Source organism: Rhinolophus sinicus, chromosome 4 (assembly GCF_057876585.1).
Source record: "Rhinolophus sinicus isolate RSI-liver-muscle chromosome 4, RSI-T2T, whole genome shotgun sequence".
In the NCBI taxonomy this organism is placed as follows: Eukaryota; Metazoa; Chordata; class Mammalia; order Chiroptera; family Rhinolophidae; genus Rhinolophus; species Rhinolophus sinicus.
The window spans coordinates 30,377,188-30,396,040 of NC_142504.1; the positions used below are offsets into that span (position 1 = coordinate 30,377,188).

The 18,853-nt window shown below is 37.0% G+C and overlaps 1 protein-coding gene across 1 annotated transcript in view; it reads left to right on the forward strand.

The window, feature by feature from the left end:
• SEM1 (SEM1 26S proteasome subunit) overlaps nucleotides 1-8,213 on the forward strand; it is a 21,651-nt gene extending 13,438 nt beyond the window's left edge. The window contains exons 2-3 of the mRNA XM_019729759.3: nucleotides 1,310-1,403; nucleotides 8,013-8,213. Of these exons, the coding sequence (XP_019585318.1) occupies nucleotides 1,310-1,403; nucleotides 8,013-8,055 (137 nt within the window). The 3' untranslated portion in view covers nucleotides 8,056-8,213. The remainder of the gene's footprint in view (nucleotides 1-1,309; nucleotides 1,404-8,012) is intronic.
• The last annotated feature ends 10,640 nt before the right edge of the window (nucleotides 8,214-18,853 follow it).

Below are 18,853 nucleotides of genomic sequence, written 5' to 3' on the forward strand. Positions count from 1 at the left end.
TGTTCTTAGCCATAGTTTCTAATAGGTAACTACTAAGATGAAGCTAGGACACACTTAAGGGTGTGTGGCTCACAGTTACTGTTTTTGAAGGGGAGGGGATGAAACAAAAATATACAGTCTGATTTAGAGTTCCTGTTGCATGTTTCACAGCCGTTTGTTGTGCGTATGCTAGGTACCATTTGAGTTTAACAATACAAAGATAAATAGGTTTGTTAAGGAGCTCAGACACTAGTAATGGACACAGACATACATAAAACTGATAATTATGATTGTACAGTATGTACGTGCTGTGATAAGATAGACACAAAAGAGGAGACCTAATCTCAGGGTGAGGAGAAGGGAATAGGGAAGACTTCCAGAGGTCATACCCAAACTGATTTTTTAAAAACTATTTTTCATACATTTTAATTTTGAAACTTTCAACACTATATGAAAGTTTTAGAAAGAGGGCAAGTGGGCGGTGAGTGAAATGAAAAAAATTTTTGTAACTATGGTGATAATGTTAACTAGATTTATCATTGTGATTATTTTGCAATGTATAGAAATATCAAATCATTGTGTTGTACACCTGAAGCTAATATAATGTTATATGTCAATTATACCTCAATAAAAAGGACAACAAACCTAAGTTTCATCAGTTAATATTTTGTCATATTTATTTTATTTCTATCATACATATATATGATAGAACTATATATAATATACATCAAACATATATAAGAACCATTAGTAAGTAAACTGTTGACAAAGTGACTTAGTAAGTAAACTGTTGACAAAGTGACACTTGACCCCTAAATATTTCAGCATCTATGTCTTAAAGAATAAAGACTGTCTCTAAAACAATTTTGCAGTCATGTTTAAGAAAATATATGGTCTACTTTTTATTATGTGTACATGAGTCATTCTTTTTTATGTTTAGCAGCTTTAAATTTCAGGCTTGTATCTTCCTGCTACTCAACTTTCCTTAGTGATTTTAGTGATGTGTTTTGAAAGATTGTGAAATAGACCTTATAAAAATTAGCCCAAGGAGAAATCAGGAAAGTAGATATCCTTCCTGAAATTATAACAAATTTTCATGGCAAATAGAATTTTTTATATTAACTTCTGTTTTAGATTATTTGCAAATTCAAGAATTGAGAGAACAAGACAGCATAACCTGAGATTTAAAGAGGAAGATTACCATTTACTCAAATACGATATTAGATGTTTTGAATTGTGAGAGTCTTCAGTGGCAAACTTTCTGAAGTTTTTGTATTTATGGAAACAATAAATGAGCAGTGTTTAAGATGACATGTGTTTCTGGTTTTAGACTGGACCGGTTTAGATGAAGATGAAGACGCACACGTGTGGGAGGATAACTGGGACGATGACAACGTGGAGGACGACTTCTCCAATCAGTTACGGTGAGCGTCCTGCCGGGTTCCTGTGGGGCTTAGTACTAATGGGAGCGCAGAATACGGTATTTACATACGATGATTGAACGCTTCAAAGATAATCTTTGAAATGTGTTTTTGGGTTATAAAAAGTCATATTGCCTTCATCTCCTCTGTTTCTACACACGAATACTTTGTGTAATTGCATAGAATTTTTGTTCTTTCTAGGCTCTTTACAAAAGTAGTTAAATAGAAGTATACTTATTATTTTTATCCTTGTGGGTTTAATTCTCTCAACGTTAATTTCCTGCCAATATTGAATAAGTCAGCAAAAATTAGAATCAGAGTGCTAGGATCTAATTGGTGATTCTCAATCTGGAGTGGAGATGGAGATGATGGGAGTGTACTTTTTCATATTCATGTACTAATCTACCTAATATGATTGATTAAGTACAATTCGTGTAATATAAAATTAACCAATTTCAAGTGTACAGTTTAGTGGCATTTTGTATATTCAGTGTTGTGCAACCATCATTTCTATTTAATTCCAAAACATTTTAAGCACCCCAAAAGGAAACACCATACCTATTAAGCAGTCACTCTGCATTCCTCTTTTCTCCCAGCTCCTGGCAACCATTCATCTGCCTTCTGTCTCTGTGGATCTGCCTGTTATAGATATTTCATATAAATGAATCATACAATAAGTGATGTTGTGTTTCTGGCTTCTTTGACTTAGCATAATGTTTTCAAGTTTCATCCATGTTGTAGTATGTATCAGTACTTCATTCCTTTTTATGGCTGAATAATATTCCATTGTATGTATATGCCATAGTTTGTGCATTTATCAGTTGAGGGATGTTTGGGTTGTTTCCATCTTGTGGCTGTTGTGAACAGTGCTGCTATGAACATTCCTGTACAAGTTTTTGTTTGAACACCTATTTTCAATTTTTTGGGATATAATCCTAGGAGGAGAATTGCTGGGTCGTATCGTAGGTCTCTTAACTTTTTTAAGGAACTGCCAAACTGTTTTCCACAGCAGGTGAACTATTTTACATTTCTCTCAGCAATTTGTGAAGCTTCCAAGCTCTTCACGTTCTCACCAAACCTTGTTAATTTTCATTTTTTTAATTATAACCGTTCTAGTGGATGTGAACTGGTAACTCATTGTGGTTTTGACTTGCGTTTCCCTAATGACTAATGATGAGCGCTCTTCCTGTATTTGTTGGCAGTTGTGTATCTTCTTTAGACAGATATCTATTCAAGTCCTTTGCCCATTTTTAAGTTGGGTTTTTTGACTTTCTGTTGTTCAGTTGTAAAAGTTCTTTATATATTCTGGGTACTGGGCCCTTATCAGACATATTATTTACAAATATTTTCTCCCATTCTGTTAGATTGTCTTTTCACTTGCACAGAAGTTTTTAATTCTGGTGAAGTTCAAATTATCTACTTTTAAAGAATTCACTGCCAAATTTAAGGTGGAAATTCATCTCTGCTTTCTTCTAACAGTTTTAGAATTTTAGCTCCTACGTTTAGGTCAACAATCCATTTTGAATTAATTTTGTATATATTGTGAAATAAGGGTCCAGCTTTATTCTTTTTCATGTGAATATCCAGTTGTACCAGCACCATTTGTTGTAGAGATGATTATTTACTCCCTAATGTTATTTTGATTCAACCCATATGTTTCTGTTTTTGCCACAAAGATATCTAAGTAGACTGTCACCATACTTTTCTCTAATCAAGATATGGAAGTTCTGTTGCAATCTTCTGATTTTCCATTCTAGTACATTTGTTCAAAAAGAAAGTGAGATAATTTATAACAATTTTAAAATTTATTTTTCAATCACAACACAATAGCTTTTGTTCTACACTCTTTTTTTTTTTCAAAATGGGCTCATAAATCCTGCATTCTAAAGATTTTTTAGTATTTTGCTGGAGACTGTTAATAATTTTACCCATCTTCTTTCTCCCCTTTTTGGAAATAGTACAGTTTACCTTTCACTGTTATTCTGATACTTGTACAATTCTCCATGATTTCTCAAAATTGCTGACTCTGATTTTTGGCTATATCGTTTTGTTCTTTCAGTACCCTGAGATGTAATTATTCAGAGCTTTGAGACTTTAAACTACTTTAATATAGTATGGAATTATCTCACCTGTCTTAGTTTTCAATTTTGTCTTAATGATGTTGTTTTTCATTTTCAGTTTTATAGACAAGATAGGAACGATAGCTGTTGAACAGTAATCCTGCTTTTTCTATAAAATCTGTTATTGCACCATCTATTCTTCTTATGTCTCTTCTTATTCTTTATCCATATATGGCTCTCAAAAGCCCTTTTTGTTCTTTTTTCAGACCTGAGTCCATTGTAGGATTAAATTTATTCTATATGTACAAGTTCTTGCCACTTTCTTTTTGCATTTATTTTTGGTCTAATCTTTTTAAAACAGCCACATCAGAGAACAACCTGCTACCTTTTTAAAAAATATGCATCTCCTCTTTCTTTCTCATTAGAATCATATTATGCTATTAGAATATTTATTTTTAGGGCTTTGAACTTTGTTGAACACTTTCTGTGTTCTTAATCATGTATCACTGTTTTCTGTTATCTTGAAATTTGTCTAAATTGAAGCTAAATGAGTTTTCTTCCTTTGCTATTCAGATGAATCAGATTTCTCCAAAGAGTCTTTTTTGTCTTTCATTAATCATAAAATAGCACTTTTCTCTTAAAATTAAATCAAGACATTATTGAATGCTATGATTTTGTTGGGGTGCTTTAGTACATGTATTGATAATTGATTTCTTGTTACTACTACATCTTGCTTTTTACTGGTTTGGAAGTAGAATATTATCCATGTGTTCTATGTGGCTTGTTGTTTTTGTAATACATCTCCATAGTGCTTTTGTGTTCTCTATTGTGTTTCTGCCTTTTAGTTTGTGGGTTTCCATAAGTGTATTAAGTGTATAAATCTTGGTATCTCCATTAGTGAATAAGATACTATTTGAGTCATGAGTGTTTCCCCCCACACAGTTGTTGATACATCTCCATGGCTTTCAAATAGAACTCACTGTAGTGATGGAAGTGTTCTATAAGCTGCGCTACCCAACACGGAACACGCCAGTCACGTGTGGCCACTGTGCAGGTGAAATGTGGCTGGCGCGGCTAATGAACTACATTTAAGGAACTAATTTTAGTACATAGGCACGTGTGACGACTATTATTGGACAGCACAGCCTCAGATAATATTTATATTCCTGACTTAAAAAAAATTGATTCATAGTAAGTCTCCTGAAAGATGTGCTTCCTGGTCTTTGTGAAATGCATTAAGGCCTTTGATGTGGTATATATGCACCGTGGGGAAAAAACCATGCGTGGTTTCCTGGTATCGCTGGGTCATCATGCCAATTTTGGAGAGGCAGTTCCTACTCCAGAGCAGTCACATTCCCTGGGTTCCAACTCTGGATCTGCCTCTTATTTAGCTACATGTCTTCAGCAAGGACCTAGCCTTCCACTCTCCATGTTTCTATTTCTCTTTCAGTGTAATTACCTTTGACACGTAGAAGTAGAAAGAAAAAGGCCACCTGTGTCTACAAGTAACTAAAAGTCCTGTTTTTGCTGCTTCTGGTACATTTCCTCTCTATATGTCCATAGAAATAGGTAGGATTATGCGATTTTCCTGACCCTGCAGCACATTTTACATAAAAACTCCAACAAGCCGCTGTGGTTTCTGATTGAAGTACGAGGAGTTCCCAAGCCTCCTAGTGGTTATTAGTCCTATTCGTGTTTAGTTATAAAAGCAATGCTGCTATGTTTGTTTCAAGTAACGTATATTCACTATGTGTGTCCTGTGATATCGTTGCAATTGTGTGGGATTTCTTCCCTATTTCTTCTCTGCTAGATTTTTCCATCCAACAGGCTCATGATATTAGAGTTTTTGTATTGTTTTGTGTTTGTTTAGTGGCCTGGATTTATTTTCCTTTTGATTGCTTAATGCCCTAAATTCTAGCAAAGGGTTTTCATCTTTAAGAATTTAGCTAGTAGAGAAGCATATCATTATTTCTTTTGTATTTGTAAACCATTTGTAAATGTAATTGGTCACCACCTCCTTTCAGGAAGACAAATGGACACAAACCTGGATGGGTTTGGTGTACTTGTTTACCAAAATCTAAGGTTGAATTTTGGGTGATTTTTTTTTTTTTTTTTTGTATTTGTTGTTAAAATAAGAGAAAGTGAATAATCTACATTGATTTTGTTAAAGGCAGCAGAAAACTATTGTTTAAGAAAATTTTAAAATTATTTCCATTTTAAATAGGAAGCATATGAAGGATAGGTATTATAATCTTCATTTTCCTGGCCAGGGGGTTGCAAAGGAAGCATTTTAATTAAATTTGGCAAAGGAAGGGGTAGAGTCAGAAACTTGGGCTGATCTCTTGACCCCTAAACCAATATTTTACCACCAGCCTATATGGCCCTACACCTGAGCAGAAGACAAACATGATTCATATGAATAAATCTCTGGCCTTAATGTTGCTCATGGACTTTAGGTTAATATTTGTATTATAAATAACTACAAGTTCTAGGGAATTGAAGGAGTTTGGGAAAACGAATAATAAATATTGTACATCATTTCTTCTGTGTGATTTTTGCATTGTGTTTACATTGGATAGTGTGATGGCATCCAAGCTAAATTATACTTGAGAACAAATGTCTTTCTGTTATTGGATGTAATGATGTAGGATACATTAATCATACTTTACATTTGAACAATGTTTTATCATAGATTGGCCCTCAGAGAATTTTGTTGTGAACTTTTATAAAATCTGAATTGTGGCAGGTTAAGTTGCTGGTGATATTTGGAGTGGTAGTTTGAATAGCTGCAATTGATTATAGGGCTAAACTTTTTTGTGCAAATGTTTTATACAAGGCAGATGAACGATTGCAGTTGACACACTCAAAGTATGACTGAAACTTCAGGTTGAATAAATTATTTAAAATTATAAAGTGTCTTAAAGTGTATATATATATTTATTCCAATATAAATTTTTGAGATTTTGACCCACATTTAAAATTGGAAAGTAAAGTCTCATTTAATATTTTATAACTTATTTGTTTATTTTGTGTTGCCTATACACGAGGTATGATAAAAAATAGTGAATGTTTAAATTTTTAAAAATTAGTACAGTAAAAGACACATTGCCGTTAATTCCTCTCGAAATACTCTTCCTCGCTTTGAACACACTTACCCCATTGTTCTTGCCACTTTCTGAAGCAGTTCTGGAAGTTCTCTTTTATGAGTGTCTTTAGTTGTGCTATCGTGGCTGCCTTGATGTCCTGAATTGATTCAAAATGTTTACCTTTCATGGTCATTTTGACTTTTGGGGAAGAGCCAGAAGTCGCATGGTGCCAAATCTGGTGAATAAGGTGGATGAGGACACATCGTAATATTTTTATTTGACAGTAATTGCTATACCAGACGCCGTGTGTGACACGGAGCCTTTCCATTGTGATCCAAAAATACAGTGAATGCTGCTGCCGAGTGCCATCCAATGGAAAGGCAGGATGTTCAATATGGGAAGTGGTGCGTCGAACCTTTGTAACGGTGTGTGACAAGTTTCATCTTGTTTGGGGCAGTCAATTGGATGTGAGCTTTGGTTGAGAGAAGGTGTGTTTTAAAGTGTGCTGTAAAAAAAAAAAAAAAAAAAAAGTGTGCTGTAAATCATCCCCAGCATGACAATGTTCCGTGTCACACAGCGCTTCTGGTATATGGCAGTTTCTGTCAAATAAAAACATTACGGTGTGTCCTCATCTACCTTATTCACCAGATCTGGCACTGTGGGACTTCTGACTCTTCCCCAAAGTCAAAATGGTTTAGGACATTGAGGCAGCCATGACAGCACAACTAAAGACACTCATGAAAGAGGACTTCCAGAATTGCTTTAGAAAGCAGCAAGAATGATGGGATAAGTGTGAAGCAAGGGGGAGTAATTTGAGGGGGATTAATAGCAATGTGTCTTTTACTGTAATAAATTTTTTTTATTTAAACATTCACCATATTGTTTGATTGTACCTCATATTATTAATGCAGAATAATTCTCACATACCCTTAAATTTGATTTACAATTTTTGTCTTGCTTAGAGCAATAGATATATGTGAATATGAAAGTCAGTCTGTTTATTCTTTATGTGTAAATAACAGTAATATCTATTGTGATGATTATGAAATCCTTAAAAGTTTGGTACTAGTGTCTTATGTTCTTTACCATATTGTTAATGATTCTTAAAATTTGTTTAAATATTTGTTATGAACAACATTTGTATTTGGAAGGTATTTATAAGATAGCAGTAAATTGCTCACATTTCTTCCATGAATAGATTTATCAGAAAATTAAGGAATACGAAATACAAGTTTACTCATGGGAAAGTAAAAGTCTATTAGTATTATATTGATTCACATCCGTTTTCCTCCTTATATAGATATCTTTTTAGGGACTAAAGTAAAGCTGTTGGTAGTGTTTTAAATTGGTGCCTAGCCTTAATTAGCTCATTGATTTATTTATTGTGTTATGTCTAAAAACCATCTGTTTCTTTCATTTATCCCAAAAAATGTCTAGTGATGTTGTTCTTTTGTGTTTTATTATAGAGCTGAACTAGAGAAACATGGTTATAAGATGGAGACCTCATAGAATCCAGAAGAAGTGTTGAAGCAACCTAAACTTGAACTGTTTACTAAATTGTAGGTCAGAAAACCCAAGATGGGACACTTAAAAAAACATGTTTATTTCATTACCTGCTTGGCTTTATTTTTGCTTTTGTAAATCAGAAAATAAATGTTTTGACCTAATTTTGGTTTGGTTCAGAACGCTTGATCTTTTGTCTCTAATCATTAATTTTCTTATACTATTCATGATTTTCTATTACTTTATTACATAGCAACAGTAAAATTTCCTATTATGAATTTTTTTTTAATGTTAACTGAGTCTCAAGGGAGGGTAAATGATTTGAGGCTAGAATTCATTTGATCCCAATTCGGTACTTTTCTTAAACCACATCAATGAAATGTTGGTCTTATTTATAAAGTACTTCTTTTAACTTACATTTAACCTGAATCTCATCTGTATTTTGAAAGCTTAGGCAATATTTATTGACATTTCTAAGGTGACCCTTCAAAACCTGTGTTTTTAAAATATTAATCATTTAAAATTGCTAATTAGTTTTTGAGCCATTAATAATATTATTGATAGTTATAGAGTATCATTAGTACTTAGAATCCAGAGTGGTTTGGTTATAGTTCTAAGAATGGTGTCCTCTGTGAAAATTAGGGAAGTGAGCTCAAGATACTTTGCTAACATGTGCGTACTCTCAGGTATTACATTTACTTAGTTCTGTTGCCACATCTACTTTTGTGTAAGATTGAATTTGGTTAGTAAAGGATTCTTTCTGATAAGACTTAGAATGGAGCTAATAGACAGTTTTTATTAGGAATATTTTCAAACTTGAATGTGTTACTCCTTTAGAAGTAGAATCATTGGTATTGTTGAGTAATTTAAAATATAAAATGTATGTAACATAAGTATTGACACCAAAATAGGAGTTGGGCACCTGAAATATAATTTATGTTATGCCTCAAAATGATTTTGAACATAAGTAAGTTTTCTCCTCCCAACATGCATAAATCTGTTTTGCCTTCCTGACAGAACTGCTAGGTGATCAGATGGAATAACGAATAAGAAAACTTTGGAATTGGAAAGTGTAAAAGGACTATGTTTAAGTGATCACATAGTAAAGGTAGACATGCAAATGTAGCATGTGAAGAAATATTTTGATGGGTATTTTTTAAATATTCTGGTCAGTGGTTACAAGATCATCTTTAGACCCTATATCATCAGTCACCTTGACAGTGTCAGATCAGTACTCAGGGACGGCCACCTCATGTGACGTGAGTTTGGTTAGGTACAATTTTGAAACCTCATAGGAATTGGGCAGGGGCTTTGATGGACTATTTCTAGTTATCCAGTGTTTTATCCTTAATGAAATTTGGAAATTTAGGTGGTTTTCTCTCTTAAGGATTGAGTACCTGTAAGTTGGTATTTGGTATCAGGATGATGAAGCACATGAGTGATAGAAAATGAGACTAGTCAGGCAGCTGAAAAAAATTATCTTTATGGGATTTTACAGTTAATAGACTTCTTTAACATTTGATCTTTACAACGACCCCCTGAAATAGGCAGGAAGGACCTGTCTATTATAAATATTTCATCAAATAGAAAACTGAGTCTCCGAGAAAATAAGGAAGTGAAAGGGTCTAAGGTTGCATAGCTAACAGGTGTCAGATATAGACTTGAATCCAGGTTTTTCCCTTGTAATTTTTCGTAATCAATTCCATTTGAAATAGTTTTGAATTCAAATTGTGGATGTAATGATGGTCAGGGTTTTTCATCAGGCCTTGGATTAGAATTGCTGCCGTTGGATGCCACATCCTTTTATCCTATTCCCACTAAATGTTTAATTTAGAGGACTGTGATAATGAGCCAACTCTCTTTTGAAAGATCGTGTAGTGTCTTAGTAGTATCTTATTGTGGCATGTCATGACCTACCAAGTATTTTTTAAAGATACACATATCCTTTCTGTACCACACTTACCAAGTTGAGAGAGGGGACATGTTCCGCATTTGGCAGGGCGCTAACAATTGTACTACTCTCAGTCTGCCCACACACATGATGCTGGGGAATTGCACTCAAGTATTCTAGCTACCTTAAAGGCTCCTGTTGTACTCCACCTCTAAATCTTGACATGGGTCTAGACTCTGCCTTGGGCCCAATTCTTGCTCTATCCATACATTCTCTTTAGTAATCTCATCCAGTTTCAGTGGCTTAAAAAAAAAGAAAAAGCTCCATATGTATTTCATTCTCTAGTCTCAGTTTTAGCCTGTCCCTGAAATCTCGTACTCCTGTACTCACAGCTCCATCACCTACCTCCCCAATGTCTAATGGGTATATTAAAATTAACTTGATGAAAACAGAAGCCTTGATTATCCTTCTCAAACCTGATCTTTCTGACAGTCTCCCCCATCTTAGCAAATGCCCCAACCTTCTCCATGGCTAAAGCCAACACTGTAAGAACTCTTCTTGAACCCTCCTCTCCCAGTAGTCATTCCACTAGTAAGCCCTGTCAGCTCCACCTCCAAAGCATGTCCCATGTGTTAGGTTGGTACAAAAGTAATTGCGGGTTTTGCAATTAATTTAAACCTTTCAAACCACAATTACTTTTGCACCAACCTAATGGTTGATGTCACTGCTTGCCTGCTCAGCATTTATTCCCTTCTTTCTCTTTTCTAACAAATATCCATTTTCCCCATCAGGTATCCAACCTTTCACATAGGCCATGTAACTCAAGCCAACCCCATTCCCAGTTTAGGGCGGGCTCCGCTTGATCTTTAACCCATCATAACTCTCTCCTGTACAAATGAATGGGTGAGGAATGGACAGATTTTAAAAAGAGTGGGTCAGAATTGTGTTCACAGCTGGCGCTGCGCCTTGGTCGGCCTCTAATGCCAGCACCGCCTCTAGCTCCCAAGCTGCAGCTGAAGAAGGGTAAGTAAGGAATTGAACAAATACCACGGCTCATACAAAGCAGACTACCCGCAAATCCACAGGTGGTAAAGTAACTGGTTACAAAAGCTGCTCGCAAGAGTACTCCCTCTGTGGAGGGGTGAAGAAGCCTCATGGTTACAGGCCTGGTCCCGTGGCACCCTGTGAAATTGGACGTTATCAGAAGCCCACCGATATTCTGATTCACAAACTTCCCTTCCAGCGTCTGGTGTGAGAAATTGCTCAGGACTTCGAAACAGATCTGCGCCTGCAGAGTGCAGCTCTTGGTGCTTTGCAGGAGGCAAGTGAGGCCTGTCTGGCTTGCCTTTTTGAAGACACCAACCTGTGGGCTACCCATGCCAAACGTGTAACAATTCTGCCAAAGGACATCCAGCTAGCATGCTGCATATATGGGGAATGTGCTTAAGAATCCACTATGATGGGAAGCATTTCATTCTTTAAAAAGAAATTCCCGTTACTGGTGGTTCTGAATGTTAGTTATTTTTGTCCCCCCATGGGGTTAAGAGGTACCTAAATATATGACTACAAGTGGAAAAATAGGGGACGGAAATCAGGTATTGGCAGTTTTTCCATTTTCATTTGTGGGGACATAAAGCATTAATGCAAGTCAAAATGTTTCAGTGAACAAATGTCAGCAGTTTAACTTTGTAACAATTACAAATAAATTTGTGAAATTTTTCTGGACAATGCCGGCATTTGGATTTTTTTTTTTTTAACAAGTAAATTTCTTATTGATGGCAACTAAATGGTGTTTGTAGTGTTTTTATCATACAGTAAATTCCATCCATTTGATATACTTTTCTGAGTTGTCCTACATGCAAGTACATGTTTGTAATGTCTGTCTTCTGTGCTGTTCTTGTAAGTTTGCTATTAAAATACATTAAACTGAAAAAAAAGTGTGGGTCAGTGAAACAATGGGCTAGGGACATATGGCAAAGAGGGATTCTGATTCTGGAAACAGCCACATACAGCAAGCCTCTCTGGATATGAATAAGGGAGTGTCTAGTCTTAATTTCTAGTGGCAGTCATGTAACAACAATTTCAGTTTGAGGGTTGAGATTAGGAAGTCTGAAAGAACGTGATTTTTTTATGACATCATTGAGCCCGCTCTAGCACTAGGCTTCCTGTAGTATATAAGCCTACAGATTTCCTTATTTAAGACATCTTAACTTGGCTATTTGGTTACTTTCACCCAGAAACATCTTAACTGATACATCCAGAATCTTATCTCCTCCCACCTATAGCATCTAAGTCTAAGCCACCACCATCATTCACTAGGATCTACCGCAGTGGTCACCTAACTGGTCTCCCTAAACCTACTTTTTCTACCCTACCATCCTTTCTGGAAAAAACAGAAGGATCTTGTTAAAATTTAGATCATGTCACCTCTAAAATGCCACCAGGGGCTTAAAGCAGCATAAAATCCTAACTGCTTATGAAGCCCAACATGATCTGGCTTTATCTCACCTTACGTCATTTGATTTTCAATAATGTCCTATTTTATCACTTCTGAAGAGTAAATCAAAGATAAATCGCCTAAGCAGAAAGTTATTAAACTACTCTCATTCGTGAACATGCCAAGGCTTTTGTACCAGTTGTTCCCTGGAATGCCTACCCTCCTCTTCCTCACAAGTCAGCCTTTCCCTGATCACTCCATCTAAGGTATCCACCCAGTCAAGCCAAAACATCTTCCCCTCTAAACAACGCTCTGCGGTAATACCTGGTTTTTTCATTAATGCTGCGCTGCCAGTGATCACCTCCTGATCTATCAGAAACTAATCATGAACGGCGGCCAGAATCCTGATTTGGTTTTGCTCTCTGCCTTGGGGATTGATGGACTGTCAAAAAGGTAAATGTGATGATAAAATTCCCTTACAGTATGTGTATGAATTCAGTTGTCAAGTGGAATCGCTATATTGTTATTCTGGTTTTCCTTTGCTTGCCTATCTGTCGTGGAATTGAATGCAGTTTATACTCCTACCCTCTTTGTTAACCTTTGGCTACAGCCTATTTTCAGGAAGTATTAGAACAATATCAGTGATAGCAACAAGGTAGGATGACATCTTAGAGTAAAATTTACTCTGACTATTGGAGAGAGTCTTGCAGCTTTTTCCCACTGAAGGTAATAATTAGAATTACAGGAAAGAACATTAGCTAACATTCCCATGATGCACAGAACTTTTAAACCGCCAGATTGTTGTCTTGACTTGGGCCAACACACTTTCATTTACAATGTAATTATATATTTTTCTTCTTGGTTATTTTTGTTTAGTTTTGTTTATTATTGGCCTCCTGTTTTAGATTGTGAATTTTTTGAAGGTAAAACCCCTATTGTCGTAATCTTTATACCTCCTCTTAGTTTATTTTCCCTCAGAAGCAGACCTAGAGCTAAGGATTTGAGTGTGAGTAGTTTATTACAGATATGATAGGGGAGTAGGGAAGTGAGACAAGAAACACAGGGACGCTAATAAAGAGTATATATCCAGCAAATCACTGTGGACCATTAGACCTTAAGGAAATTCTGGGAGGCCATATAAAACACATCTCAGTTAACCAAACCAAGGGTCTAGGGGCGAGGATATCCAGTCATTGCTTGAGGGTTAGTCTGAGAGAGGGAAATTTTAATTCCCCGGTAACATCTGGGCTGCCTCATGTGCGTGCAGAGTAGATTCTGACTGCCAGAGAAAGCCTTCAAGCTGTTGCCAGTTGGACGTGAGGCTGTCCTGCCTGGAAATGGTAAGTGAGGAACAGATAGGGGCAGGGCACCAATAACATCTGCATATCCTGAGGCTATACTGAGTATGTCTTAAATATTTAGAATAAAGTGAATCTTGAAACCATTGATCAGGAGATCAGAAGAAGGGTTGGCAGAATCAGCATAGCCTAGGAAGTGGAGACATTTTTTAATAATGAGATGCCTTCCTTCTTGGTTATAAGGCACAAATCCATGTAATGAGCCATGTCATGTAATTGATTGTACCTAGACAATTCAAACCTTATATCCTGCCAAGAGAGCTCAGTAGGATCACCAATGACTATGAAATGTACTTTTTTATTGTTGCCTACAATTTATTGTTGTGAAATAAATTCATCATGACTTTGATAAAAATATGGCATCATTGAAGATCAGTAACTATTCAATAAATTGATCACCTGAATCTTGTTTATATTTTCAAGATTAATCCCTTATTTAAGATAAAATGTTGTGAACCTCATACTCAAAGATTCATGGTTGACATTTTATTGGTAGAAGAAACCTATGGTCCAAGATAATAGGATGTGTCTTAATGGTTTTTATGATGATATTTCCAAGTAGAGGAATGGACTGAACACTGATTTTATGAGGACAGTTGCTTCTTTTTGATAAAGCTAAGAAGTTTACTGTTATTAACCACCAAGATGACAGTTTGTTTTTATATCATTTAATATGTTTTCAGTAATTTCCCTTTTGGTGGTTATAAAAAGAGCATTTGCTAAATTACTTTGGCTTTGGAGACATGCATTTTTCCTCTGAAACAGGACTGTAGGAAAAAATATATAGAAGAAAGATATCTTGCTAAAATTGATCAGAATTGTAAGCAAAATTTTAAATGGTATTGTTTATACCGGGAGTGCCAAAAAATATATACAAGTGGACACTGGTCAACGTTGCTCAAGAAGTAGTTCACTGTAATCAAAAGTGAACGCTGATGGTAACCACTTTGAGCACCTGATGTAATTGCAGAAGTCAAACGTAACTTGTATTCATCTTTTGTTATTGGTATATATTGAGTATTACAATTTTAATACAGTTTTCTTAAAATGTATATACATTGTTTTGGTACTTTTTTTGGCACCCTCTATGTTGGAGGTATATTGGAGAAGTTTCTTCATATTTTACAATTTGACTGTTAAATACATCTAGAAAAAACATTTTGGAAGCTAAATTTTCACTGATAATGATAGTCTTAAACTTTATATTACTAGTTGTCAGTAGTATGGGGGATTAGTTGCTGTTAGATTTTATTTTGTTTTCAAGTTAAAATTAATTGTTGATAGACTAACAAATTGTCTAAGTCTTTTTAATGCCTTTGAAAGAGCATATATACTTTTCCTACCCCATGGGACTTTTTTCCCCCTTAATTTGTCCTATCTGAATGAAATTGGTAGTCTCATTTTAGAACTACCACGAGGTACAGAAAGGTCTAGGGATATTCAGTCAGGAATTAGGTGAGTGATGTCAAGTGGTGTTCCCGGGAGCCTGTGGGAGATGGTGTGAGGATGGGGGTCCACACGTCCCTCTTTGTTTCAGTCACAGTGTTTTGACCTTTTTTGGTTTTAGACATTGGGACTCAGTGTAAGATTTCATTTGATGCTGCTGCCTTTCTTTTAAAGTTTGATAGCAGTGATCTAGAATATCTACAATATTGGCAATTTCTCCTAAATACTACCAAGAAAGTTAGGTTTTACTTTCTGTCCAGATTCAGGGGACAGCCACTTCATACTGTGAAAATTATAAACATTTTTTCTAAGTTAGCTGAGTCTCTGTCATCTCTATATTTGTAACCATAATGTTAGACTTACAGAATTGGACAGATTCTTAAAGAGCATCTGCCTCTACTACTACGTTTTACAGATGAAGAAATAAACCCAAAGCAGTTGTGACCTGTCCCCAGGGTCACACTGGGTAGAAGTACTTTAGAAAAGGTTCCATTCCAGCGCTTTTCACTGCATTGAACTTTCTCTTTTAGGGGCTCTATTTCATCCATCTAGAATAAGGAATATTTTCTAAATATTAGGCAATATAAATGACATAAAGGAAAGGATGAGAACAAATAACATCGTAGAAAAAATTCATCAATTCAAAAAATATTTATTGAGCGGGTGCCATGCATCAGGCACTGTTATTTACGGAAACTATGCTGTTAGCTTACATATGAAAAGGCTACATTTGCTCTATGTGGCATTAAATGTAAGTTGAGTAGATGGCTCCTGGCTTTTAGGTGAAAACAGTTTCTGTTCTAACAGCATAGTGGACGTTGGTTTCATCTTGGCTCTCCAGGATACATTGCTTCTTATGTTGATAACAGCACCCAGATTGCCTTATGGGTAATCAGCAACCACCGCCTCCTCACTCCAACCCTCACCACCACCTGCACAACACGTTCCGTTTTCTGCAGTTCTTCATAAGGCCAAAAATCAGGGTCCCCTGTCCAGCCCTAACCAAAAGGGTGAAGGCATACGGCCAATTCTAGGACAATTAAACTTTTTCCTGGGACTTTATTCCTCCAGCAGAGAGATACAAACATGGGAAAACTGTCAGAATTCCTTCAGTCCTAACCACAGAATAATTCCTGCTTCTGAGACCCTCACCCCACCTGAGCATCTTGGATTCTGTCTTTTTCAGGGCTGGCACTTCAGCCTTGTCTTTGATTCTCAAAACTCTCTCTTTCCACTAAATTCCCTTTTTGCTTAAGTAAATCAAAGTTTTTTTTTGTCACTTCCAACCAAACCCCAACTGATACCTATGTTTGTCAAAGATTCTGCAATTCTTTATTGGACATGACAACACAAACAGAGAACAGGACTTACGAATAAGTTTAGGCCCTTTGTCTCAAAGTCCAAAACCTGAGTCATTGTACCGAGAAATGACCATAAACTCCCAATGATGTTTTTGGTTCTTTGTCACATTAACAAGCTTGCTATCAGGAGACCTGATATGCAATAAAGATAATTCCCTTCTCTCGCTGATTTTCTCCCTTCCCACTTAGAGGCAACTTGTACTGGGTCTCTTAGGGGTGTAACTCACTGTCATCCTTTTCCCAGTCTCCATTTTGATCTGCTAAAGTACCATTGCGTTGGCCCTCTGCTAAGTGCTGTTGACCTTGTTCTCTGATTGCTTTTAGTGATTCCCTTCAGTGATTGATGGAACGCCTGGACAGTAATGAAAACAGCTGATTCACTTCATCTTAGGAGGATTGAAGCCTGAAAACAAATTAATTTTCTTTTATGGGGAGGAGAGGTAGGAACGAAAGATTTTGATCCGTGTCTTAAAGTAACATGAAAGGGGGACTGGAGGACTTAGTATGGTAAAAGGAAACTTGGTAAAGCAAAGGAAGCATAACTGTTAAATTCCTAATGGAAGGAGTGGTGATGCTCTAATTTCATTTGTAACAAATGCCATTCACAAGCAAGGCATGGTATATACACTAGCCCACAGATCCGCCAAATAAATTTGTGGTCTAAATTGGGAGAAAAAGACATGTGGGAAATGTAAAACAGTTATGGGAAAATTGAAGAAATTCGAGTAGAGCTTTGGCCAGCATAATTTGAGATCTTTCCCTTCTCTATAAAATTGGGAAAAGCTAGCTTGTAGGAAGTCAAAGGTTCTTGGAAAGTTCTTGAGTTGTTTTTCTGCCAGTGGTAATGAAGATCAAGGGTTAACTATTAAAACCATAGTGTAGATATTTGTAAATAGCTTTTAAATTACAATTACAGCCCTTTTAATACATGTAGGCAAATTACAGCTACCTGGGACTGTGGTAGGCCCTGTCATAGGAGGATGAACTGTTGCGAGAATATTCCTTCTTTCACATTTTCCTTGCAGGAATCAATAGGTGGATCAATCGATCAGTAGAAAGGCAGCAGAACAGCCCGATGCACTATCATTACGTTACTGTGATCGTAAGTTACATGTCAATGACTGAGTCTCTAGGCCTGTTTTTACAACTGAAAAGTGGGATGTGTCAGTCAGGAGCAGGGCTACTGCCCACCTATAAAATGTCTCTGTGGAAATTAGAAAATGCCATCCTGTGGGGACAGAGTCCCACAGAGCAGTTTCCAGGCTCTCGCCCTCACGTGGAAAGGTGCTGGCTCGGTTATTAGATGGCCATCAGCTGTAATCAGATGGCCATCCGCTGGGGCTGGGTGGCTGTCAGCTGTTCCCAGTTAGCCATTAGCTACTAATATAACTGCCGTGGCTACGCTAGGGGGTTGGTTGGTGGGTTGGTTGGCAGAGAAGCGGATTGTAGTTAGCAAGGGATTGTTGGTTGGTTGGCAGAGAAGCGGACAGCGGATTGCAGATCGTGTGGCTCCTGCTTCCTGTGTCTCCAACCCAGCCGCCAGCGAGACTATAGTGGTATGACTCCCCTACCTATGGCTCTGTGGGTGTTCCTTTTTGGCCTCACCAAATCCTGCGTTCTTGTGCGGGGAGCAGGAGCTCCCCTGCATGACACACCCCTTCCTCCAGTAGAATATAACTCCATGATCTTGGCAAGTGGAATACAGGCTGGATTTCAAATACTCCTCCCCCCCCACCTCAATTTCTCTTGCTGGGTTCCCTTGTGCCGTCTTCATCCTACACAACTGTATATAGGAGCCCTGCTCTGAGCTCTTGGTTGCCAGCAACACAGACCAACCCTAAATATCTTAATTCATAGGAGAATCCACTGGTATGATATTGGGCACTGGAGGAATCTGAGAAAGTGACAAGAGCTGGGACATCTCTGGCACCAAGACGTTAGTTAACCAAGGTTTCACCTCAGGGCTACTTTGTCCTTGGGCCCCCACTACTCCTGCAATGAATTTGACCTCTGCCTGTGTGCCCTCTCCCTTTGCATCACTCAGTATTTACAGTCCCCGGAGTGGTGTTTGATTGCCTGGCCTCCAGGTGTAGCAGGGCGCTAGTGGAAAAAGGAGCAGGCTCTCCCCTTCTGAAGTGGGAAATGGTAGTGAGAGGTGGCACTTGGTGCCCTCCCACTAAGACTGCACACTTGAATTATTCCCAAAGGGAGAGTGGGGTGCTATTGGGGAGGTGTGTATGTGTGGAGAAAGTTGGGTGCTGGGTAACTATAGGTTGGTGCAAAAGTATTTGCAGTTTAAAAGGTTAAAAAT